Here is a 26989-nt window from a genome sequence, read left to right on the forward strand (position 1 = left end):
AGTTACTTCACTACATCTTGAGGTGTTTGACTTGTATACTCCCTCTTGTAAAGTTACAAGATTGGAAAGAGATCTGTGGCTTAAACTCTATTAGAATAGGCTTTTTTGCACAGAGATAACTACTCTCAGTAGGAGAAAGTGACCTTTCTCCTGTAGACAGGAATTCCCAGGGAAAGGAAAAGAATTACATTCAAAAAAATTTGAAGTACATAGGTCTGTAAATACTGCGTAACCCTCCAACTCGTCCTTTGCCCTTTTTTTTTTATTCTGTAGATCCCTGACATTCCCCATAAGTGATCCCCATCCTCATCAGTGCTTGCTTGGAAGATAAACCAATAAATATAAGCATTACACAGTGACCCACCTTAATCTGCAAATGTGTAATTGTGAAGGATTTTATTCTTCCAGCAAAGCTGTCGTGAGTGGTTTTACAATAGTACACCACAGTACTCAAAACTTGGAAATGTGTACAAGATAGCAAATATGTCCAGTGAATTGTGAATGTCAAAATGTAGGTTCCGTACTACCTAAGTTCTTGGATCAAGTTTGCTTCAAAATGAGTAAACACAGAATTACATGACTGTAACACAGGTTATAGCTCTTTGTCTTAAAGACTTAAGTTCTTCCCATATATCTCAAATGGTGCAGATGTGAGGTTTTGTGAAATTCTGCCTCCAAGCCTTGTAAGAATTGAATGCCTACTTTAAAAAAAAAAAAATTAAACCTCCACTTAACAAAAATAATTTTATGACTCAGTCACAACCAAAGATTTTGGTTAAGGGTCATTGTCAAAACGAGTTTATGCCAACAGAATTTGCTGATTTTTTAAAAAGAGCATCTGAGCAATGTGTTTATTGACCTTATAAGAACTTACTTAACTTTGTGCTGTCACTTTTTTTATGTGAAATCTTTAACCTCTAGAATCATAAATCACCTTGCCTTTGAAGAATTTATTTATTTGGTTGTGTCGGCTACAAAGATTTAGAAGAAGAAGAAGTGGTAGGGCGCCTGGGTGGCACAGTCCGTTAAGCGTCTGACTCTTGGTTTTGGCTCAGGGTGTGATCTCAGGGTCATAAGATCGAGCTTCATGTCAGGCTTTGCAATGGAGGGAGTCTGCTTGAGACTCTCCTTCCTCTGCCCCTCCCACTCATGCTCACTCTCTCTAAAATAAAATAAATCTTTTTAAAAAGGGGGGAGTGCTAAAAATCAGCCCATCAACTGCCAAATCTGTTGCTCTTGATCTTAATGTTTCTCTTCTTGTATATTTTCTTACCTCATATTTTCACAGACCAATTTATTGCCAGGAAATGAACATAATAATTTGTATTCAAAATGTTTTGGCAATCAGTCTTCTGGGAGCAACCAAATGCCAAACAACATAACCGTAGCAGTTTCGATTCTGTGATATACAAGGACTCAGAAACGGATGTAATAGGACCTTTTCTTCCCAATTAAAGGATTGGTGGCCATATTTGCATATCTGTGTATCTCATACAATGCACAAATGTTTTGTTTAGTCCAATTCCTAATTTCTTAGATGTTTGAAGGATTATGTGCTTGAAAAAGCAACATTATTATAGATGTGACTGTCTACTTTTAAAATGAGTGATGCTTCAGTTAAACAATTAGGAAAGGAAAGGCCTAACAGCATGCTGTGGGCATTTTTAATACTGCAGAAAAAGATCTTCACTTAACGTCTAATTATACGGAGGGACTACATCAGGATGGGAAAAAATCACCTTTTCAAGTAACCAGAATTCCCAACAGAAACCATATTAACAGAAACTTTACCAACCCCTGCCAGCAAGAGCTACATATTAAAAATAATCAGATCCTTGATAGAGATTCTGTGAGAAAACTCTGAGGGGGGGAAAAGGGTTGCTTGTGTATATTGATTTCTATTCCCAAGTACTAGGTAGGTTTTGCAGTGACCACAATTTTTCTATTTGTCGAGGTAATGGGCAGCGTCAGGATAATACTGCAGCTGCGTATTAACTATATGTAACAGTTAAAGGCAGAAAGTAAAAATGCCTCTGGGACTGGAGAAAGCATTTAGGGTCAAATTTAGTCTACTCAATTCATTCTACAGACAGGCTTATTAAGAACTTAGAAAATTATTTGCCTAACAAAGTCCTTATAAGGTTTTTTATGGAACTTGACATGCTGATTCTAGAAAAAGTGAAGAGACCTGTCCTACAACTAGCAAGATATATTAAATTGTAGTGCTTAACATGGGGCATTGGTACGAGGACAAGCTCACCGAATAATGGAACAGAATAGAGACCTAGATGCACATGCAAGTTTGTCTGGTGGGCTGGATAGTCTCCTTTAGGCCCTCCAGATCCTTTCTCCTCCATGTGCTCCCTTAGGTTCTAGAAAACTGATCCCTGCAGACAGTATCAACCAGGTACCCTTGGCCTGTGGCTTCCAGTAGGGTTCAGCCAGTGGGAAAAATCAATGAGCAGGAATCTAAGCAAGGTACACTGATTCATAGTAGTGGCTGGCTGGCTAGCTGCTTAGGGACCAGGGAGGACAAAAGTAGAAGAGTAGAGGAATACTCTGTGGAAGAACCTCTAGGAACTGTCTCAGAGTGTGAAGAAATGTACATGCCATCTAAATGCCCACCCACTGCAGAGAGGGTCTCACTGTGGATGTGGAAAGTGCTCTGATGTCATTCAGACTCTTCCCAGCCCTCCGGTGCTTGCTCATTGGGACCATGTAAAATGGTCATGGCAGCAAGAATGGAGGCCACACGTGACTCAACAGCATTGACTTCCGCTCATTAAGACTGATTCGGCTACTGCCACTGTCCATGGCACAAATGGCCAACCAATGCTAAGCCCCCAAGCTGGTAGTATTCTCCAGAGGGGGTTTTGATTAGATCACACTGGACATTTTAATTACTGGGCACTGTGTTTTGTGACTTAGAAAGATCACGGGACTTACTTTTTTCAACAGAAGACTATCAAGAGTAATCATGGACCTTCCCTAGTTTTCCTCCAGGATAGGGGAAGAGCTATACCCACCCAACAAATCAATGTAAAGGGACAAAAGTACTATTGGAAACAAAAAGAAAGTTGCTTCATTATTATAGTCCATGAGTTATCCTAATTGATAAGCATATACATAATTTGTATATTATTACCACATTACTTTGGGACATATACAGCTGCGGTAAAATATGTCCCTCTGCCTGGGAACCATGAACACTAAGGTGACTGAAGCTGGGAGGAGAGAGAATGGGGTCGGAAAGAAGAGCACAGGGCTTAGATTGAATTTGTAATATTAAACGGCTTCTTATTTTCTATATATTTTTAAATTTAACAAATTTTATTACAACAGCATGTTGTAATTAAACAGCATGTTTAATGGGCTTTGCTAGTTTGGACACAATACCCACACCCCCTGGGATTTCACTCAGGTCTCTATTTCCAATCTCCTCTAAGCATTCAGGCCTGTTTGTCTCGTTGGTCTCATTGTCAAGAAGCACTAGCGTCTTGAGTTCTGCTACTTCTAAATATACCAAAAAAGTGAAAAATACTGACAAGGGGCTTTTTCCTGCTTACAGATATGTGAGTAGCCTTTCAAAATAAACGAATTGGGGGGACGCCTGGGTGGCTCAGTGGGTTAAGCCTCTGCCTTCAGCTCAGGTCATGATCTCAGGATCCTGGGATCGAGCCTCGCATCGGACTATCTGCTCGGAAGGGAGCCTGCTTCCTCCTCTCTCTCTCTCTCTGCCTGCCTCTCTGCCTACTTCTGATCTCTCTCTGTCAAATAAATTAAAAATTTTTTTTTAATTAAAAAAAATAATAATAAATGAATTAGGGGCGCCTGGATGGCTCAGTAGGTTAAAGCCTCTGCCTTCGGCTCAGGTCATGATCTCAGGGTCCTGGGATAGAGCCTCGCATCGGACTCTCTGCTCGGCGGGGAGCCTGCTTCTCTCTCTCTCTTTCTCTCTCTCTCTCTCTTTCTCTCTCGCTGCCTGCCTCTCTGCCTACTTGTGATCTCTGTCTGTCAAATAAATAAATAAAATCTTTAAAAAAATAAAAATAAAATAAATGAATTAAACTTACAGCCCAGAAGCAGCATATAGCCAAGGAGTAAAGTTCAGGGTCAAGCAGAATTTCTCATGTACACATGTCGGAGATGAAAGAAAGAAGCTGACTAGGAAACTTACACTCTCACTTCCCCATAAACAGGGACAAGTCCAAAGTCACTTCAGCCTTCCCCAGAGCTCCATGGCTCACTTCCAAAGCTTACTGACCCTAACAAGTTGGCAAGGTGTGCAATGACAATACTCATGGCAAAATCTGTTACAACAGACCAAGTAGCCCAAAGCTTCCAGTTCTTGTCTCCAAACATATCAACAGTTAACACAATTTCTTGACCAGATTTCAGTATTTCCAGCTGAAAACATTTTCATAACTAAACTGGACATAACAGAAACTGACAGTTTCGTGGGTTTTATCACTGTGGGATACTCTAAAGGTGGAATTATTACATTATCTGCTCTAGCTAATTTAGTAGTAAAATACCCAGATAATGTTCTGGGACATGGAGCCCAGTTAAAAATTATCTACTCTCCAGCCTTCTGATAGAGGATGAATACTGAACTGAATTAAAATGTCTAGCTCACCAATGAGACACCTGTAAGAAGTGTTTAAATGAAAAAACCTAGATATAATGACAATATAATTCCATCTCTGTAACTTTAACTAGAAAGTCTGGAACTTAAAAAAGTGTTTTAAAATAAATCTTCATGTACCTCGTCAGCTCAGGGAAACCGAAGCCCAAATACAGAGGAGTGTCACTTGTATTCTAAGAGTTGTCCCTACACAGAAAAATTATTTCAACAAACTTTACTCTGAAGAGGAATGACCCACTTTGTTAGCTATAAGAAGTTCTCAACATGGTGCCATGTCTATGATCCCTTAACACCAAAAAACGTAAGGCATTAAAATGAAAACCAATGAATGGAATTTTGACACAAGGTAGATTCAAGCAAGGCTACCCTCTAAGCCTCTTCCTATGACCATTATCAAACCTTTACCTGTGGCTACATGCTTTAAGAAAAAAAAAAAAAAAGAGCATTGTCCTAACCTTTAAATATTTAGAAATGCTGAGTTTGGCCTGGTTTTCATTTAGACCTAAAGATAATCCCCTAAATTACATAGACCTCAATAAACATAAAGACTGCCAGCACTTAGACACTCCTGACGTAAAATCACAGGAATTTTCTGATGGAAAGACCACATTTCTCTTTGCTGACTCATCTAGAAAATGATTAAGAAAATAGTCTTCTGTAACTTGCTAAATGGCCATAGTTTTTCAGAAGATAAGTTGCATTTTTTTTTCTTTTTTTTTAAAGGAAAAGGCTGGGCACCTGAGTGGCTCAGTGGGTTAAAGCCTCTACCTTCGGCTCAGGTCATAATCCCAGGGTCCTGGGATCGAGCCCCACATTGGGCTCTCTGCTTAGCAGGGAGCCTGCTTCCTCCTCTCTCTCTCTCTCTCTCTGCCTGCCTTTCTGCCTACTTGTGATCTCTGTCTGTCAAATAAATAAATAAAATCTTAAAAAAAAAAAAAGGAAAAGGCGTGGTCCTTGTATATTCTGCAATGACAATACAGTTTTTGTTTCTCTTCGCAGTGTTTCCCACTCCTCTCTCCTGGAATTCAGTCATGCTTTCTGCAAACTATGTCACGTGTCCGCTCCTCAGGGAAGCTGCTGTAGGCTGAATGACTGGTCCCCTCCAAATTCATGTGTTAAAATCCTATTATTCAAGTCCATAATTCAGAGCCCTCATGAATGAGATCAGTGCCCTTATAAGAGCAGCCCACAAAGCTCCTTTGCCCCTTCCACCCTGTGACCTGACAATGAAAAGACAGCCATCTAGGAAATGAGCGCTCACCAGACACCGACTCTTCCAGAACCATGATCTGGGACATCGCAGCCTCCATAACTGAAATGTAAGTTTCTGCTGTTTAGAAGCAGTATTTTATTATAGCAGTCCAAATGGACTGAGACAGATGCCTACTGCAACCTTCCAAAATGCCCCCATCTGCAACATTCTGTTATCCAGCTTTATTTTGTACAACCTGCCAAATATTTATTGTCTATCTCCCATCACGGAGTCTGAGTTTTCTAGTCCCTGCTTTTTCTTTAGCCCTTACACAGAGCCTGGCAGTAGACACTCAAACAAGTATCAGTGGATGCTCAAGAAATATTTGTTGAACGAAGAAATTAATGCATGCATAAATGATGGGCACTGTGCTGGATTTGAGGGCTACCTGTTAAAAAACTCTTGAAACCTTGATCTCAAAACTTAGAAAAGAAGGACTCAAAAGAGATTTGAAAAGCATATATCTTTGTTGGAGACATTTCTGGGTTAATTTAATGTGCTTGAAATCAAGATGGGTAGGGGATGAGGAAAGAAATCTGAGGGGGGAAAAGGAATTCAGATGACTCTGAAATGCCCAGATCTTCCATTTGTCAGGGAGATCCAAAGCAGACCCTGGCCTCCGGAGTTTCCAGCATCTGCCTATACAAGCACGTATGGGGTTTTACCATTGGCCAGAAAAACCTCTGCATGTTCACCTGTCAATAGCTTTCCTTGAGCAGCCAAGGAAACATCCTAAGGGCACTTCTCTGTACTCTTCCTTAATAATGCAGGTTGCCTAAAAATGCTCACTTTCCTATCCTTAGTCCAAATTGTCATTCATTCAGAACAACTGGGAGTTCAACTTAGCTTAATACACTGCCCAAAACGTAAGGCTTTGCTTCTCAGGGCAATGAGACCAAGAATGCGATGGAATTTAGAGGAAAGAAACAGTGAGGACCAGCTGTTGACCAAATGAGCAAGGGCAGGGATGATATGAGAACAATAATGGTCACATGACCTTGTATTTCAAAAGCACCTTCCTGAAAAAAGCTCACGGTCCTGTATCAACCATGCAGGTTTTGTCTCTTACCCTGGTGACTGAAATAAAATAGATTCATTCTTATTAACGTGTATTTCCATAGCTAACCACAAATATTTTGGCTGTTTCTATTTGCTGTGTCTATAAGTGCAATCAATTTCTTCATCGAGCAGGATCAGGAAATCGCATTAACTTCTCAGCTTCTTCAGTTGCATAGGGTGATGTCTTCTGAAACATTGGGCAGTAGCTTTTCCTTTCTTTTGCCATCTTTGTGGCTTCACCTTGTTCTTGTCTGAGTCCAGATTACCCTGTTTGTCTTGCCCTTTCCATCATCAGAACTTGCCTACAAACTCTGCCCCAGGGATCCATTCACTACCATCAAACTGCACTCTCCTGCTATCATAACTTCTGTGATTATCTTTTATGTGTCTGTTTTAATGAGTGACATTCCATTTACACGGCTGCGTAGTCATTTTTTCTTTTAAATTTGGACACGTAGGGACGTGTCCACCTGATTTTTCTCTTCATCCTCCATAATGTAACTTAAGACACGTCTTTTCTCCCACCTTCCTGAACTTGACAGTGCCATGTGACCAACAGCTTCATCACAGGTTTCTCCCCACGTAGTTCTATATCTTCTTTCTGGACATCTCCTTAAATCCTCCTTTTTTATGTAGCAGAAATCTTTCTCTAAAAATTCACTTTCTCTAATGTGGTTTTGTCGGATGCATATTAGTTGGAATCAAAGATTTAGAAGTGAAAGAGGGGCCCTCCATATTTTTTATCTATCCCTCTGCCTTTAGGAGGATACAAACCGCTCTCACAAACAGGGTGCATCACCGAAGGCCAGAGAAGGGACTTGTTTACAGCCACACCTCTATTAAGGAAGCAGAAGCTGGACCCCGCTCCCCAGCTGAGGAACAGTGGGAGACTGGAAAAAGCAGTTGGCCCTGGAGAAGGGAAGTCTCTGAGTCAGTAAAGTAATCAATTGGTACTTGGATGGAGAAGTTAGCCGTTTTTGGACTCAAATCTGTAACACTTAAGGAATATTAATAACAATGGCCGAAAAGCTATATAGGAATGAAAATTACGGAAGAATGGGATTGCACTCAACAACTAATGTTCCAATCATCTAACATTCCAATCATCTATGCTAAGCAACAAAGCACCCCAAAACTTAAGTTTAAAACAGTATTTTGCTCACAAATCTGCAATCCAGGGAGGGCTCTGCAGGGTCAGCTCATCTCCACTCCCTCCACGTTAGCTGGTACTGCTCACAGTCCGAGAGTTAGAATCATCTGAAGGCTCACTCAATTTAGACAGCTGGAGGACTGAACATGGGGCTGCTGGGGCTCCATCCAGAGACATCTCTCTCTCTCTACCTCCATGTGACTTCCACATACGGACCTTATAGCTGGCAGCGGCAGGAAAGCCAAACTTCTTACGTATCAGCTCATTTGCTCCCAAGGGGTGTAGCTCAAGCAAGAGGGTCACACAGAAGTTGACCACCTTTTATGTAGTCAGACCATCACTTCAGCAACATTCTCCCAGGCAAGGCGATTACAAAGTGCTCTTTTGTGAAAACCGACCTCTGTACTCCAGAGCCAAAGTATGTAACAGGAAGACAGAGTTTGCACATAAAAAAGGAAGATAGTTATCACTTTGCCAAGCCAAGGAGACTGCAGCAGGCTAATGTTTCCAGGACTGCAAACCCACCTACAGTAAAAAGCGGAGGGGTTTTATAGGAAAATACAGAACTGGGGTGCCTGGGTGGCTCAGATGGTTGAGCGTCTGCCTTCAGCTCAGGTCATGATCCCAGGCCTGGGATCAAGGGCCACATTGGGCTCCTTGCTCATTGGGGAGCCTGCTTCTCCTTCTGCCTCTCTTTCTCTCTCTCTCATGAACAAATAAGATCTTTAAAGAAAAAGAAAATACAAGATCTGGGTGGTTCCAATAGGAAGCTAGTACTTGCCAACCGCATTCCTTAGTCTTTAAGCTGGTCTCATGACTAGGGCTGGCGCTGGCCATCCCCATCTTGTTACTAAATATACATCGAGATCAGCAAGATGTCAATATTGACAAGAGCTCAGGAGTTCATGAACAAAGGATTCTACAGAAAAACAAGTGAAAGGGAGGAGGAAGCTTCATCACAGGTTTCTCCCCCGTAGTTCTATATCTTCTTTCTGGACATCTCCTTAAATCCTCCTTTTTTATGTAGCAGAAATCTTTCTCTAAAAATTCACTTTCTCTAATGTGGTTTTGTCGGATGCATATTAGTTGGAATCAAAGATTTAGAAGTGAAAGAGGGGCCCTCCATATTTTTTGGAATTAGGAATTCCAAAAATTTTGGAATTAGGAATTTGGAATTAGGAAGAGAAAAATCTGTTTTGTTTGATGTCAAGCCTTGTTGAAGCATTAGTGAGTCCATCTTGATTTCCAGCCATCTTTACGTTTCTATAAGGGTTTCAGAAGGTCTTCCCAGAGGCAAGGATATAGACACCGCCTCCCTCGATAGAGGAGTGTCATCATCATATTGCAAGAAGAGTACATGGGATGAGATCTGTATGAGAGCAGCTGTCTTTGGAAAACACAGTCTGCCACAACGGAAAACCACAGGATTACCAAACCACTGAAACACAGAATTGAAACGGCCCTGGAAAAGGCCATCCATTTGTCCCTAACAAAAGTCATTCTGCAAGACGAGCTCAAACGTATTTTGGAATCCCTCTTCAATGTCCCCCCAGCTTCCATAGCCCTTTGTAAATATGCCCACTCTGCCATTCAGGATGTTCTATTTTCAAAACATGATTGTAATCAGGCAGGTACTATCAACCTGTCAATGAGCCAACCTTTTTCAAATCAATCAGTGTAGCACAGGAAACATCACAAGGAAAAGAGTCTTCGGACTGAGGCGGAGCCACAGGTGGTACTCGGCAGAGAAAACAGCAGAGAGAAAACATGAGCAATTCTGAGAAAAACTGACATCACAAAAAAGAAAATATATATAGATCTAAGTATATATGTATGTTTCTGTCCTGCGTTAAAGGAAGATAAGGTGCAGTAAATGTCAAAATAATAGTGGAGCAGCTGGGATGGAAGCAGAGCCCAATGCGGCAGTGTTCTCCAGCCTCAGCTGCATCAGAACCCCCGGGAGAGCCTGTCGAAACACCCCAGAGCTTCCAACTCCGCAGAGCTGGGTCGGGCCTGGGAATCTGCATTTCTCACGAGTTCCGGGGCGGCGATCTTGCTTGTGGCCTGACCCCATTCTTTAAGAACCACTAGCCTAAAGGTTTTCAGACCTGGAAGTAGTGGCCACACTGCAGCCCTGGCAACGACGAAGGGACCAGAAGAGCCACAAGAGCGGTGGGGGCGAAGAGGACCCCCGACACGGAAGTGGTCTGATTTTACCAGAGCCCATTTCTCCCGTTGGACCCCTGCCGGCCCGGGCACTCTCCGGCGACTGCACCCGGGCCCGTCCACACCCTCCACCCCAAAACGGACTCCTCCCGGCCGCGGCAGCCGCGGTGGCGACGCGCCCCCTCCCGACGGTCCCGGGTCGTGTCACCCGAGAACTCACACTCCGGCGGCGGGCCCAAGTGGGCGGGGCTAAGCTCCCTCCTTGAGGCTGTTGCGTGAACAGACCGCGGAGCTCCGAGTCCCCGCCCCCGAGCCATGATTGGCCAACGCCGCCCGAACGTGGTGACGTAAGTCCAGGGCGGAAAATTTGTGAGCGGAGCGCGGGAGCTGCGAGTCCGGCGTCCGCTCGGTCCGGGAAAGGCCTTAAGAAGTTGGTACGCTTCCAGGTGCTCCTTGGGAAGCCAGGGCTGCTTCCTCACGACTTTCCGGTCCTAGCCGCCTGTTACCTTAGAGCGCCTCTCTGCCTCCCTGGTGCCCAGGTGAGCGTCCGAGTGGGACCTGTGGGAGTGTGTATGTGTCGGGGAAGGGGATTGCTGTGCTGGTGGCCCCCAGACCAGAGAGGAGCGGCAGGAGTGTGCTCAGTGTCCCCGACACTCCGAGGACATGCTCTCATCCCCACCACCCACCTCATTAGCATTTGGGATCGCTGGTCTGATGGCGCTGGGCCTTGTGGCTCTGGTTGGTTAGGGTTTTTGTTTGTTTGTTTTTGTTTTTTTAATTTGACAGAGACAGCGAGAGACGGAACACAAGCAGGAGTGGGAGAGGGGGAGGCAGGCTTCCACTGAGCAGGAAGCCCGATGCGGGACTCGATCCCAGGACCCTGAGACCATGACCTAAGCCAAAGGCAGACCCTTAACGACTGAGCCACCCAGGCGCCCCTCTGGCTGTTTAGTTCTTGCGACAAGTTTGAGTGCCTGCTGTGAGTTAGACACAGGTAGTTATGTCCCAGTAAGTACGCGAGCCGGAACACAGCAGATGCGTGATTCCTATTTGAACCCACGTGAACACAGCCCCTAAGGAGAGGACTCTACCAGGAAGGCAAACAATTGTTACGTGGCATGACAGATGCTCACTTCGAGGTGTATGGGGAAACAGTTTTAAGGGGTGGCCCCTTTGAGAAACTGATACCTGACCTAAGGTTCGAAGGAAGAGGCAAAGAATTGAAAAGAATCAAAGCCTGTGAGTTGCCTGGCGACTGGCCATCTGGTGAACCTCTACAACACCAGGGGTAGATAAGCAGTTGCCTATTCTTGCAAATAAATGGAAACCACGCTGCAAGGTATTGATTCTTTTCTTTTCGTTAGGTACCTGTTTCAGAGAAGATGACGGAGGAACTGGACCTCACAGGACAGGACTCTGATGCGGGTAGTGAAGAGGTGGTCCTGACTCCTGCAGAGCTCATTGAAAGGCTGGAGCAGGTAAGCATGAGTAATAGTGGTTATTTCCCAGAGTTATTGTGAGGATTAAAGGAGATAATATGCATAGAATGCTTAACATACTGTTTGACCCATGATAAGCACTCAGTGTTAGCTGTGAGTAGTAATAATCTTTAAGTATTACTGCCCAAAATGAACCAAGTCTCTTTGACTCCAATATCTGCTCTTAATGGACTACACCTGCTGCCTTATTCTTGTGTTCTCTCTTGAACAGCCCTTTCTGGAACGCTCTCATGTTTGTTACTCTAGCATTCTTCATTCTGTCCTACCAAGCAGGTCATCATGAGTGACAAAAGAAAGATGACTTCAAAATTATATCTTATATGATAATTCTTACTGTATGAGTAATTCTTCCTTTGTTTTTATATCACAGACCTTTTTGAAAATCTGGTGCAAACTGGCCCTTTCTCCCAGAATAATATATGTATACATACACATCCAGAAATTTTGCATATAATTTCAAGAGATTCAGACACCCTAAAAATTGCCCACCTAGGGGCGCCTGGGTGGCTCAGTGGGTTAAAGCCTCTGCCTTCAGCTCGGGTCATGATCTCAGGGTCCTGGGATCGAGCCCTGCATGGGGCTCTCTGCTCAGCGGGGAGCCTGCTTCCCTTCCTCTCTCTCTCTCTGCCTGCCTCTCTGCCTGCTTGTGATCTCTGTCGAATAAATAAATAAAATCCTTAAAAAAAAAAAAAATTGCCCACCTAGTTTAAGAGCCCCTGCTTTATTAAGAAAGGATTCATGAAACAAAAATCCAAAAGGACAAAGCGTAAAGAAAAAAATGGATACATCCAACTACATTAAAATTGAGAACTTTTGTTTTTACAACTTGATGCCAGTAAAAATACATGCTACAAAACTGGGAGAAAATATTTGCAATATTAGTCCACACTATAAACACTTTACAAACTACCCAGTTAAAAAAATGAAATCTTAACAGGCATCTCCCAGAAATGGAAACCAGGATGGCCAGTAATCGTATAGATGAGATGTTCAATCTTTTTTGTAATCAGGAACATAAAAATTTAAATCCCAAGGAGTTACCACTTCATACCCATTGGATTGGCAGAAATGAAGAAGATGAGCGAGATAAAGCAACGTATAAATAAAGCAATATACAGGATTGTGGAGCCATTTACACACTTTTTTACAGTGGTGAATTGGTGCACTTTGCAAAGTAACTTGTCTTGTCAAGTTGAAGACACACATATTTTGTGTCTCAATCTTCCTACTCCCAGGTACATGTCCTAGAGAAAACTTCCAGGAGACATGCGCAAAATGTTCCTAGTATTGCTTGCAGCGGTTAAAAAATGAAAGTAACCCAAATATCCATCAACAATAAAGTGAATAAAAATTACAATCTATATACACAATGAAGGGGGGAAGCAGCAATAAAATGAGTGAGCGAGAGCTCCTGCAACATGGATGACTCTCAAAAGCATTATATAGAACATTAAAAAATAAGTTTTTGAAGAAACCATTTATGCTAAGCTCAAACACTGGCAGAACCATTGTTCGAGGCGGAGCTCGTGGCACACGCTGGTACACTGCATTGTGTAACAATGTTGACCATTTGCCTCCTGGGACAGGCGGCTCCCCCAGGCTGGTTGCCTCCCATGGCTGTGAGGGGCTTCTTGGAAGGCAGCATGGCCTCAGCTTGACAGCAGGTGAGCAGGAGTTCCGTCTCGGGCCTGCAGCTCTCTTGCAATGCCCTGAGTGCAGCAAAGGAGTTGGTCCACCACCCAGATGGCTGCTGGGGCTGGACACACTTGTAGGTTGCAGACCATGGCCTAAGGAGCCACTTGACAGGGCCACTAATAAACACAGCTCCAGGAACAGATAGAGGATACTCATGAATGCCTGTTAAATGATTTAAGGGGCGCCTTGGTGGCTCAGTCATTAAGCATCTGACTTCAGCTCTGGTCATGATCCCAGAGTCCCGGGATCGAGCCCCACGTCAGGCTCCCTGCTCCATGGGAAGTCTGCTTCTCCCTTTCCCACTTAACCTGCCTGTGTTCCTCTTTCATTGTCTCTCTCTCTCTCTCTCTCTCTCTCTGTCAAATAATTAAATAAAACCTTTTTTAAAAATGATTTTAAAGTTATTACCTATAGTGCAAAGTTTCTCACTTTAATGATTATATTCATTTGCCAAGTCTATACGACAAAGCATCACAGACTGGGTAGATTAAACAACAGACACGTATTTTCTCAACCCTGGAGGCTGGAAGCCTGAAATCAAGGTGCTGGCACCATAGGTTTCTTCTGAGGCTTCTCTCCTGGGATTGTAGGTGGCCATTTTCTCCCTGTGTCTTCACCTGGTCTTCCGTGTGTGTCTGTGTTCAAATTTCCTCCTCTTAGAAGAACACCGATCATTGGATTAGAGCTCACCTAATGACCTCATTTTAATTTAATTACCTCTTTAAGGACCCTGTTTCCAAATGCAGGCACATGCCGAGGTGCTAGAAATTAGGACTTCAACATACAAATTGGAGAGGAACAGAGTTTAGCCCATAACAATGAACAGATTGTCATTAAAAATTTTGATCAGGAATCAGATGTAGCTATTTCAAACATAGAACCTGATTATTTTTAAAAAGACCATGGATTTAAATGCAAGTTTCTCACTAAATATTTCAGAAACATTTTGTTTGAAAGTTTTATACTAGTATAAAGTTTTCCCAATGTTTTAAATATTTTTACCAAAATAATCTCATAAAGTCAATAAGAAATCCCCCTCAAATCTACCCCATTTTGCCCCAGTGTATCCAGCGAGTGCTGTCATTTTCTTTGAAATCATTGAGAATCATTATGTGGAGATACAAACAAATGTAGTGAGACTATAGAAAATTAAATACTAAGGTCAAGCTAATGATTACCTTTGAAAAGGGAGGAAGACACCGGGACTTTTAAAATAATGATAACGTTATGTGTACACTAGATGTTTATATCTCTATTCATGTTATATGTAATAAACATTTCTGAACCTATTCAGTATTTAATAAAATCAGTTAAAAAGAAAAACTCTGCTTTATAAGTCCTCTCTGACAGTTTGGTCTTTTCTCATTCGTAATTCTCCTTGAAAATACAGACTTTCTAGTTAACTTTAACAGCACAATTACAGGAGCTTGAACCTATGGAAAAAAATTTATGATAGTAGCAGTACCTGCTATTTAATAATATGTCTTCGTGGTGGTAATTGGAGACGCAGAGACTCAAGGACGTTGAGAGGAATAAAGTGAGCCCAATTGGCATGTAATTCTGAGCTTTGCTTAAAACTAACTTTCCTGTAATTGAAAGACAAAATTGCTTTCCTCAGTCACCTGTGGATATTTCAGTTCCCTAAGCCTTGGTAATTTCTGAAATGTACTGAATATCTGGGCCTGAGTCATAAATTAAGGATTTAACCTGTTGTTCCAAAACTATTTAATAGTTGATCCTCTTGTATTGTGATCCTTTATACACAGTGCCTTTATCTGAGGCAGTTAGTAAATAATCTGGGTTTTCTCATTAGTAAGATAACTATATCCATTCCTCTCAGGTATTATAATAATGAATGAAAAAGTCTTTGTAAAGTGCTCTAAGCTTCCCAAATGAGATGTGTAGACTGAGGGCACTTCATCTCCCAAATAGAAGGGTGCTTGCGCCCCCTGGTGGGAGATAGCGGGTGAAGTCGCAGGAACGTGCTGATGCTATTTGGTGAAAGGTACTGTTTGAACACCAGGTGGTGTTGCTCTCCCTAGTAGGCATCATACTGACATTTTTTTTTTCTTTAAATAAATGGTATTAGGGAACTGCAGAGGCAAACTGACAACATTTTTTACATGAACAGTGATTTTTTTTACAATTTTGGTTAAATATAAGACTGTAAGCACAGCCTCCCCACTCAAAGAAATAAAAAAGCCATCATAAACATAGCTTGTTTACAAAGCATTTCCAGTATTTCCAACTCATAGGCGAATAGTTTTCTTTGCCAAAAATAGCTATGATTTTCACGGGATATGTACGGACTCATAGGGTTATATGCTCTATTGTGACTGATACTCATAGATACATATTTGGTGGGGGGGCATTGTTTTTTAGGCCTGGATGAATGAAAAGTTTGCCCCTGAGCTGCTGGAAAGCAAGTCTGAGATTGTAGAGTGTGTCATGGAACAGCTAGATCACATGGTAAGAGTTGCTTATCTCGGGATTACAAAGGAAGAGAACTTTAACAGTGTTTTGTCAGCATAGTGAGAGATTGAAGTCTGATACCAAATCTGTTTTGCTTGGCCCAGCCTAGTGAGTTTTTTTAATATTGAATTCATTACATGCATTTATAAACCATGAGTGTTCCTATGAGTATCTGCATGTCCGCTTCCCCTGAAAAGTCTAAAAACCTATCAATACTGGGTCTATGTTTCTATATGAGAACAGCTGACCAGAGTAGAGTAAGGGCCACACACTTTCTTGTGCTCTGTTCCCCACAGTCCTTACCTACCTACCTTTCTTAGATAGCTTGCCTGCCTGGTGCCCATAGACACTTGAGTTTGTGGCCCTTGGCTTAGATGGGCTGGGCCTAAGTCATTATTAGCCTTAGAGTAGCTTTACCACATTGGTATTTTGCAGTTTCTCAACTGGTGATTTAATACTCCCCTTAGACATGTCTTCTGTCTGCTGTAGTATCTCCTTTACAGTTGGGCCCGAGTTCTTCTAGGTCCTTCCCACTGACCATATTCAGATTCTATTCAGATGGTTGTTTTCTAAAAGTAAATGAGTATTGTTTGAACTTTCTATAATGAGGCTGTAGTCATACATAATTTGTGTAAGAAATGAGAACTCTTAGGAATTTTTTGATTCTCCATTGACCTAAATGTAGGTTTTGAGTCCTCAGCATTCCCAATGATGATAGTCCCTGTGGAATCGTACAGACTGAACGAAAAGGTCTTTCATCTGAATATCATAATATCATGTTTTTTTATAGACTTCATTTTCTCTTTTAATAGGAAGAAAATCTCAGGAGAGCCAAGAAGGGGGATCTGAAGGTCAGCATTCATCGGATGGAGATGGAGAGGATCCGCTATGTCCTCAGCAGCTACTTGCGGTGTCGGCTCATGAAGGTTTGACATGGAGATACATGTAGTTAGATTTAGACAATGCAGTTTGTAATTATAGACTGAGCATCTTGGGGAGATGTTGGGCTGGGGCCTGGGAGAATCTAGGGCCTGAAGATGCCACGAAGCCCCAGTATCAAGGTAGCTAAAGAATAAGGAGGGCAAGAGATTATTCTGAAGAAGCTTAGATAGGACATGTGTTGTATACCTCCGGGGACACATTTGTAGTCTGTCTGCTGAGTGAAAGGTGCCCCTTGGAATTACAACACAGCGGTGCCGAAGAGTCATTTGCCTTGGTTGACTAGGGAATACTAACCAGAGGAAAATAGTTTCAGAAATTATTTTGCAGCCATCATATAGGCAATGTCAAACTGACCGTGATAACTTGACATTCAGCCATAGTTCTGAGGCCATCTAACTTATGAAAATGAAATTGCAAAACATTCTTATTTTATATGATGTCTATTTTAAATGAGTATCTTCTCATTTGGTTCCACTTATTCCCTTAGGTATTACAAAATGAATGCATCCTCTCCTCGTGAAAGTGCTCTCAGCTAAACATCTCAACCATTTATTTCCATTTGCTGTCCTGGTTCGGACAAAGGTTCTAGTCTATAGGTGTCCTTAAATCATACCACCTGCAACAGAGCACAATATAGTTGTAGTTGGGTCACTTTTGGGAAGAACAGGACAAGCAATTCCCTTATTCTCGATATTTAACTGGTAATAATGCCACCTAGTATCACATTAGCATATTACACAGACACGTCACACTGTTCATTCTGCACTTGCCATGAGCTCTGACGTCTTTGAAGTTTCTCAGTTACCATTTTCCCATCTTGTCACTTAATTGTCACATAATTGAAAGGTTTGATTTTTCTACCCCAAAGTGTGGGGCTTGATACTTACCCTTCTTAGGCTTCACCTTATTACATTGGGCCACTTCCCTGTTCTCTGGACCTGATCTGGTCACTTAATATATTAACTATCTCATAACATTTTATATCTTCACTTTATGTCGAGTCTGATAAGTATGTCATCAAAGGCCGTATCTGATTCATTAGTAGGACTGGGCCAACCACAGAATATTCCACCAGAGACTTCTTTGCAAGTCAACATCTGTCTGTTAAACTGCTTCTGAAGTCTATACTGATCTATACTGTCACAGCCCCGGCTTTCCACTCTGCCGCCAAGGAGGTCCTAACAGTGGTGTCATATGTTTTGACAAAATGGAGATTTTTTTAAAAATATGTCTCTCCACCTCACCCTCAACTACCAGAAAACTCTTTTTTTCTCTTTCTCTCCTTAAGTTGGAGAAATCCTCTTTGTGTTAATCACTTTCTTTTCTTTGCAAACCATCTCTTAAAATATCCGTTCTCATAATAACGCCACATACCACGGGGAAGGGCATTAACCTGTATCTGAAGGTTCCCACACCATCTTTGTATTTTTGAAAATTGGGAAATCGCCTCATCTCCAGCACTCCTCCACTCTTCTGAGCTCATTGATTCTGAGCTCACAACACTGCCTGTCGGTAGCACGCTGGGTGATGGAGGGAAGGCAGCTTACACTGATCTAGCACGGGCCACCTCGTGCACCAGAACCCCGTACCAATGTGCACTTGTCCTGGAATTGTAACCGAGCCACGCCCAAAGACAGAAACTCCTTTAAGCAGAGAAGTGTTCCTTTGTCTTGGTGGGTCCTCCTTCCCATTGTCATTTCCCTACTTGCATCTCTTTCTGCAGAGAACCCACAGCACTCAGTGAGTTAGTTTATGTAGCGGGGGACTAATCCCTGTGCAGTTCCTGACCACTTATCTTTATGTAGCTTTTAGTTTAGTTTTGTTTTTTTTTTCTGTTTTGTTTGTGTTTTTTCCTGGTAGTTTTTTTTTTTTTTTTTTTTTTAAGATTTTATTTATTTATTTGTCAGAGAGAGAGAGGGAGAGAGAGCAAGCACAGGCAGACAGAATGGCAGAGGCAGAGGGAGAAGCAGGCTCCCTGATGAGCAAGGAGCCCGATGTGGGACTCGATCCCAGGACGCTGGGATCATGACCTGAGCCGAAGGCAGCTGCTTAACCAACTGAGCCAACCAGGCGTCCCTTTCCTGGTAGTTCTTAACATTTTGTCCTAGCCTTGCCTCGCTGCGGACTTCATCATTGCTGGTTATATTCTTATAATTAAGAGTCACTGTTCTCAGGCACCTGGGTGGCTCAGTCAGTTAAGCGTCTGCCTTCAACTCAGGTCATGAAACCAGGGTCCTGGGATTGAGCCCTACATCCCCTCCCCTGCTGTGCTGGGAGGAAGAGCTCTCTTTCTCTTTCAAATAAATAAATAATTTTTTTTAAAAAGTCCTCTTTGTCTCTGCTTGTATGTTCTGTATGTGTCTTCCCAGCTTTTGTACACGCTTCATCTCATAGAACAACTTGTGCAGCTGCCTAGAAATGTTCAACAATATCCCCTTCTCTCCCTCATTAATATAATTTATTGTTGTACTTTCCTCTTTTCTTTTATGAAAGCCTCTCATCCTTTTTAAGTGGTTTTCCTTTTTAGAGGCCTCACCTTTGCTCTGAATTCTTTGAAACCTGCCTTGAAATCTTGGAAGTTGAAAAATGTCTTGACTGTGAGAACTTGCCATTTTAAAGTCAATTCTAGTTTAACCTCATCCTATATCAGAACATGAGTATATTTGACTCTGGAATCTGGACACATTTACATAGTGCTTTTTGTTTATCCTCAGATAGAGAAGTTTTTCCCTCATATCCTTGAAAAGGAGAAAACACCCCACGAGGGGGAGCTGTCTAGCCTTTCTCCAGAGGAGCTGGTCTTTGCCAAACAGTGAGTAAGCAGGACGCATGGGGACTGCTTTCTTTCTGTGGCTCGTGAGCATGAGTTTTGACGGTTGTCCCTGTGACGCGGATGGTGGGGCCACTGTTGTGTGTCTAATAGCCTGGAGGCTCCTGGCAGGCGGATGGTCACAGCGGTTTGAATTCCTCTTTTTCAGGTACATGGCTAACACAGAGACCTACCTTAAGAATGTTGCCTTAAAGCATATGCCTCCTAACTTACAGACTGTGGACCTCCTGAGGTCAGGTGAGCAGAACACTCTCTTTTCAGGCTTATCTTCAGGTACCTTCGAATAAGATCTTCATCTTTACTCTCAAGCCTGGAAAAATAAGTACTTAGATAAGTAGAAAAGAGAAGAGAAGATGTCATCTGGTTAAAAAAAAATATAAAATCATCAGGGTGCCTTGGTGGCTCAGTCGATTAAGTGTCTGGCTTCTGCTCAGGTCATGATCTCAGGGTCCTGGGATCGAGCCCCAGGTCCGGCTCTGCGCTCAATGGGGAGTCTGCTTGTCCCTCCACAGCCCCCACTGCCCACACTCATGCACTCTCTTTCTCTTTCCAGTAAGTAAAATTTAAAAAAAAAAAAAATCATTAAAAACAAGTATAAGAATAGCCTTTCAGCATTACTTTCGTGGTCTTTAGCTTACATTGAAATTCTTATGACTGCCATTAAAAATGCAGACTCATTCACATGTGCAGACCTTCATTATTTCAGCTGGTATCTACTGGGCATCCACACCGGGCTAGGCCTTGTGCACTAAGGAGGTAAAAGTCTTTGTTCTCGAGGGGCTAGCACACTTTTCTTCACAGGTTCCTGCCCATGCTTGGTCAGATGCTGCCTTGATTCAAAGAATCCAAATCCAGTTCAAGATGTCTCCAAATACATTTCCATCCTGAAGTACTAGGGTCAAGGCATCAACATACACATTTGTGGGCAAGGGGGACGAGTGTAGGCCACAATAGGGGGACAAGTGCAGCCTACAGCACTGGGAGCAAACCCATAGCAGATCTGTGGAACTCGGAACTGGTCATTGTGGTGAACCTGCCTGAGGGAAACAAAAGGGCCAGTCCATGTCCAGTTCCACCACTTTTTGTCTGCCTCTTAGAAGAAGAGGAAGGAAGCAGGACCACATCCCTAATCATTGCCCAGTGCTGTCACACCTGGTTGACTAAAGCAGCCACGAGCGTGCATCTAAATTTCTGAAACTGAGTCTAATTGAATTCTACCTGATGCTGGCTGACACCTCCTAAAAAACATGTCGCTTGTCCCAGATCCTTTCCAAGGACTAGAGCCAGGCCCCTGGAATTGGAAACTTGTGGAGGGGATCATCCTGTCCCAGTGAAATCAGTCTTGCTTAGTTAGCCCAGGTACCCTGAGTCCCCATCAGGCCTCTGGAGCATCGTAGATCCCTGCGGGCAGAGTGGGGGAAGGCATGTTGAAATCTAAGCTGGGTTTCCTGGAATCAGTAGCTGCCCAGCCGGGTCAACGAGGTGCTCTGTGGCAGGCCCCAAACCCTGAAGCAGCCCAAGGGCTGCTTAGACCCCTTAGACCTTTGGAGCCAGTTATGCGGAACCCCCACCTGTGGATGAGGGAATCCAAGGCGATTTTTGTGCTGAGCTGGGCTCCTAGAACAGAGTTATCTAGTAAATTCTCAGAACCTGCAGTTGATGGAGTCCTCTGGGTATGTAGGGAGCTCTAAGAAATGAAGAACTCTCGAGCAGCCCAGCCCAGGGCCCCTCCTTCCACACAGTGTTGGCTGGTGGTAGAAGAGGCAGCAGCCTCTCACCCCGAAGTCAACAAGTGAAGGAAACAAGTGAAGGACAGCTCATGGTGGAAACCTGTGTTCTGTCATCTGACACTCAGGACTATCCCAATGTGACCCTATCTTTCTAATGCTCTCCTATTACTGCTATATATGAGGATATTTTCTGACTAGATTTATACACCTTTGTCCTCCCAACACGTGTATGTATCTCTGCCTTGGCCCTTGCTGTTAGCGCCCAGGTTCACTCTCCCTCACTGAGGGAGTTGACGTCTTCCTCCCCACTTCCCTGAGCGACTGAGCCACCGCTGTGAGGTGTGATGAGAAGCTGCCGGTAGCCCTCTTCAGAGTGACCCCATGTCACGCTTGCTTGTATCTTCCGCGATGTGCACATTTCACATACTCGGTGTCTGTTGAATGAGTCATTGCTGTGCGAGACCCTGGATGGGAAGTGTACTGTTTCTGTAAGGAGCCAGAGCTGTCCTCAAGCCACCGTCCCCCAAAAATGCTGTCACCATCAGGGGTCCCTTAGAGCTCGGTACAGTGAATCCCAGCAACTTTCCCAGATTGGTCTTGTTGGCAGAGTATTTTCTGACTGCATTATCATTTCTCTGACAGTTCCCAAACCAGATCTAGATTCATACGTGTTTCTGAGAGTGAAAGAACGACAGGAAAACATCCTGGTAGAACCAGAAACAGATGAGCAAAGGTGAGCAGCATGTGACCTTGAAGGTGGGAAATCCGCCTCCCCCGGGGGCACCAGCTCTGCTCTGCATGCCTCTGCATGCGTTGTTTCCTCTTTTTCAGGGACTACGTGATTGACTTGGAGGAAGGCTCCCAGCACTTGATCCGCTATAAAACCATTGCGCCCCTGGTTGCTTCTGGAGCAGTTCAGCTGATATAAAATTGAAAGCAAATACAGAATAAAGACAGCATGGAACCCTGAAGGAAATGTGCAAGATCTCTTCACTGCTTTGTGCCTAAGGACCGCAGACTTTCCTGGCAGTGCTGCAGGTCTTTGGGCACTGAGAAGGCGCTCAAGGCACGATTCCTAACTTGCCACACGTCCTCACTGCCTGCCATCCCAGCCACCGTCAGCAGATGGAGCCACCGCTCCGTTGGTTCCACGTGCTGGCCGAGTCCTCCGAGATGCTCACTTTGTGGGCCTTTTTCCTTTGTGGTACTTCTTGAGCTAAAGAAAGACAACCGCAGTTCATAAAAAAGCATCGCTGCCTATGATTAGGAGACAGTAGTTAGCCCTGACCTGAGAGGGACCGGACAGATCTTTCACGTCCCCGATAAGAAGAGGATAAATGCCGTAGAAAAACCAAAGATGAAGTATCTTCTGGATTATCTCACTGGATTGTGTGAACTAACCTTCTGGAACCTCTAATATCAGACTTAAGACCAATGTCTGCCCTGGTTAACGGAGAATCATAACTAAACCAAGAAACCATTTCTGAGTTTCAGTTTTGTGCCAGAAGGACCCTCTGGCTGGTTCTCGGTTCATAGCCTAATGAAGTATGTTCTCCCTACTGCTAACCTGCAGCCTTCCTGAATCTCGGGCAGCTTTGCCAAGCCAACCTCCAGGCCATCTGGCCACTCTTGGCCGGGTATCTGCTCACGGCAACATTAACTGTCCTATCTTGTGACCTCAGTAACAGCACTTCTGTTTTTAGCTCTACTTTCTCAAGGGAAGCAGATGAAATTAACATGAGCAGAGAGCATCATGGTGATACCTGAAGGAAGGATGTAGAGACAGTGAATGAATCATCTTTCCCTGAAACATGATAAAAAGGAACCTGCATTCCAGTCTTTTGCTGACGAGAAGGCAGCAGATTTTCATTTATATAATATTGGCTGTTAGAGAAATCAATGTAATATGGCTATCATTTCCAAGAAAAATCACTAAGAAAAAGCAAGGAGGGTTTATTTGTTAATAAAAGCATTTTATATTTCAGGCAGTGCTTTGTCTTTTCCATGGTGTTTTTACCTTCTTCAGCTTTTTATAAAACAAATGAGCATGTAGGGTGTCAGGCACAGTTCAAGGCACTGAAGCTCCAACCCAGAATAAGACAGAGAATTGAAACAGGGCAACTCACTACAGAGTAAAGGGGTGGGGGGGTTGACAGGTTCTTACCTAACAGTGAATCTTACTAAATTGGGCCAAGATCTGAATACCAGGGAGCCAGACACACAGATCAAAAGGAAGATCATTCCAGACAGAGAAGATGGCTTATACGAAGTCCCTGAAGCAGAAACGAGCTCTGCCTGCAGTCATTAAACACAGTGGGCGAAATGGAAAGTGGTGCCCAGTAAGGCCTGAGAGGCAATCTGGGCCCAGATCAGATAGGGCTTTGTTAGCAAGGATCCCATTTGGTCCTCACAATGGTCCTGAGAAGTAGACAGGGCTGGTAGCAATAGGTGGGAAATGGATGTTAAAGTGGATGTTTAGTGGTAGGTCTGAGCCTAAAACCCACGGCTCCCTCCTCATCGCGTGTATGCAGGTTCCCTCTCCAATGCCTCCCTTGTGCTGAGCAGCCTGGGGAGGGATGTGGGCTATTACACTGTTCTCTAGAACATGCCAACAGAACCTTGACAAGAACACCGATTGCCCAGAGGTCTTGCTAAGATGCCGGTTCTGGTTCAGGAAGATGGGGATGGGGCCAAGGATTCTGCATTTCTGAGGAACTCCCAGGCTGCACCATTGCTACTGACCCAGGAAGCACACTTTGAGTGGAAGAGCTCTATGCCGTCACTGGTTCCTGCCGCAGACATGCCAGGCTGCATGGAAGATTTAAAGGTCTCAACAAAACCACAGAACACGTTGTTCCGTTTCCTAGGCCACCTCTTTAAAGGAAGACTAGTTTAAATCAGTCGTTTTAAGATAAAGCGGAAGTCCGATTTCAAAACCAAGTAGGAAAGGAAGTGGCTTAGTGTAACATTGACTTCAGCTTTTCCAGCTTTGGTATTTTGCTCTACGGATAAGAGCTCATCATGGAAGCATGACAGATGGTTTTTCAAATAATTGCGTCATACTTATGATGATAAGCTTGCTGCTAGCAAGATGGCTATTCCTGAGAAGTGCTGGCAGGTCCGTATCTGGGTTTTTCCAGCCACAGCAATCACAATTCAGCAGTGACCTTACAACAAGGTCAGCTGTATTTACTCTGTGCTCCGGCTCCGGCAGGCAACGTGACTTTAGTGCCATCCTCAAATGCATCAAACTTCTTTCCATGATGTACACAAGTTACCCATAAGGCTTTCAGAGTAAACTGTTAAGCAAGCACATTTTTTTTTTGGTAAAGATTTTATTTATTTATTTGACAGACAGAGATCACAAGTAGGCAGAGAGGCAGGCAGAGAGAGAGAGAAGGGGAAGCAGGCTCCCCGCTGAGCAGAGAGCCCGACGCAGGGCTCGGTCCCAGAACCCTGGGATCATGACCTGAGCCGAAGGAAGAGGCTTTAACCCACTGAGCCACCCAGGCGCCCCCATTTTTTATCATTTCTTAATAAAATGTTCTTTAATTTTTCATGGGAAGCTGAACTTCCAAACATTTGGAATGCTTCAAGAATTGGGTTATTTTATATATTGTGGTAAAATACACATGAAATTTATCATCTTGACCATTTCTAAGTGTACCGTGCAGTGTTATTAAAGACATTCACGTTGTGCATCCATCTCCATAACTTTTGATCTTATAAAACTGGAACTCTGTACCTCTTTCACAGTAGCTCCCCTGTACCTCATATAAGTGGAATCCTATAGTATTTCTCTTTTCGTGACCAGCTGATCTTTTTTTCATTTTATTTTATTCCTTTTCAGTGTTCCAGAATACATTGTTCATGCACCACACCCAGTGCTCCATGCAATACGTGCCCTCCATTATACCCACCACCAGGCTCACCCAACCTCTCATCCCCCCTCCGCTCTAAAAACCTCAGTTTGTTTCTCAGAGCCATCGTGGCAGTGACCAGCTGATTTCACTTAGCATAGTACCCCCTAGGTTCTTCCATGTTGTAACATGTCAGAATTTTTCTTTTTTAAGGCAAATGATATCCCATTGTATGCGTATAGATCACATTTGCTTATTCATTGATCTGTCATTGAACACTGAGTTGCCTCCACATTTCAGCATTAAGAATAATACTATCAACTTGGATGTACAAATATCTCTTTGAGACCTTGCTTTTCAATTCTGTAAACCCAGAAGGGGAATTACTGGGTCACGTGGTGATTCTGTTTAACATTTTGGAACCAATCAACTGTTTTCCATAGCTGCTATACCATTTTACATTCCCACCAACACTGCAGAAGAGTTCCAGTCTCCAGTTTCTCTACATCCTCACACTGTTTTCTTTTCTTTTTTTTTTTAATTTTTTATTTCTTTTCAGTGTAACAGTATTCACTGTTTTTGCACCACACCCAGTGCTCCATGCAATCTATGCCCTCTCTAATACCTACCACACGGTTTTCTATTTTTGTTTTATTATAACCATTCAAAAGTGTGTGAGGTGGTATCTCATAGTTTTGATTTGCATTTGCCTAATTATTGGTGATATTGAGCATCTTTCCATGTGTTGATTGGCCATTCCCCTATCTTCTTTAGAGAAATGGCTATTCAGTTTCTTTACCTATTTTTTAATTAGGTTTTTTTTGGTTTTTTGCTTGTTGAGCTGCCAGAGTTCTCTATATATTCTGGTTATTAACCCTTAATCAGATTTATGATTTGCAAACATTTTCTCCCATTCTGTGGGTTCCCTTTTTACTCTGTGACGAGTGTCATTCGATGCACACAACTTTTAAATTTTCATGAAGTCCAATTTGTCAATTTTTTCTTTTGTTACCTGTGCCTTTGTTGTCATGGCCAACAAATCATCATGAAATCCAATGTCATGAAGTTTTATTGAATGTTTTCTTCTTACAGTTTTATTGTTTTAGGTCTTACATTCAGGTCCTTGATTTATTGAGTTAAATTTTACATACGGTGTTAGGTAAGGGTTTAACTTCATTTTTTTAAAAGATTTTATTTTTATTTGACAGAGAGAGATCACAAGTAGGCAGAGAGGCAGGCAGAGAGAGAGAGGGAAGCAGGCTCCCTGCTGAGCAGAGAGCCCAATGCGGGACTCGATCCCAGGACCCTGGGATCATGACCTGAGCCGAAGGCAGAGGCTTTAACCCACTGAGCCACCCAGGCGCCCTACCTTCTTTTTTTTTTTCCATGTGAATATCCAGTTTTCCGCCAGCCCCTCCTTACAGACACACACACTTTGTTGAAAAGACTATCCTTTTCCTATTGAATGGTGTTGGCACCCTTTTCAAAATCATTTGACCATTTATGTGAGGGCTTATTTCTGGGTTCTGTACTTTGTTTCATTGGTCTATATGGCTTTATGCCAATACCACACCATTTTGATTACTGTAACTTCATAGTAAGTTTATCATTAAGAACGTGTGAATCGGGGGCGCCTGGGTGGCTCAGTGGGTTAAAGCCTCTGCCTTCGGCTCAGGTCATGATCTCAGA

At 43.1% G+C, this 26989-nt stretch overlaps 1 protein-coding gene across 2 annotated transcripts; it reads left to right on the plus strand.

Annotated features, from left to right (window-relative positions):
- The first annotated feature begins 10626 nt into the window (after nucleotides 1–10626).
- On the plus strand, nucleotides 10627–23424 carry GINS4 (GINS complex subunit 4). Of its 2 annotated transcripts, XM_047717174.1 has the most exons (8): nucleotides 10630–10811; nucleotides 11637–11750; nucleotides 15849–15935; nucleotides 16751–16864; nucleotides 19595–19692; nucleotides 19859–19947; nucleotides 22083–22173; nucleotides 22272–23424. In XM_047717174.1, exons 2-8 carry the CDS (start codon nucleotides 11655–11657, stop codon nucleotides 22366–22368), a joined length of 672 nt encoding a protein of 223 aa, XP_047573130.1. In that variant the 5' UTR covers nucleotides 10630–10811; nucleotides 11637–11654; the 3' UTR covers nucleotides 22369–23424. The 2 variants fall into 2 exon arrangements, with proteins under 2 accessions (XP_047573131.1, XP_047573130.1); XM_047717175.1 differs by lacking the exons at nucleotides 22083–22173; nucleotides 22272–23424 and adding an exon at nucleotides 20512–22072 and having other exon boundaries at nucleotides 10627–10811.
- Nucleotides 23425–26989: the final 3565 nt, after the last annotated feature.

The sequence above is a fragment of the Lutra lutra genome, chromosome 2 (genome assembly GCF_902655055.1).
Source record: "Lutra lutra chromosome 2, mLutLut1.2, whole genome shotgun sequence".
NCBI classification, from domain to species: domain Eukaryota; kingdom Metazoa; phylum Chordata; class Mammalia; order Carnivora; family Mustelidae; genus Lutra; species Lutra lutra.

What these genes read in the sequence shown, in the direction of transcription:
- GINS4 (XM_047717174.1), top strand. Translation starts at nt 11,655, where the DNA reads ATGACGGAGGAACTGGACCTCACAGGACAGGACTCTGATGCGGGTAGT. An exon ending in GAGCTGGTCTTTGCCAAACA is followed by an intron (nt 19,693 to 19,858) that starts GTGAGTAAGCAG and finishes CCTCTTTTTCAG; the next exon opens with GTACATGGCTAACACAGAGA. An exon ending in CCAGAAACAGATGAGCAAAG is followed by an intron (nt 22,174 to 22,271) that starts GTGAGCAGCATG and finishes CCTCTTTTTCAG; the next exon opens with GGACTACGTGATTGACTTGG.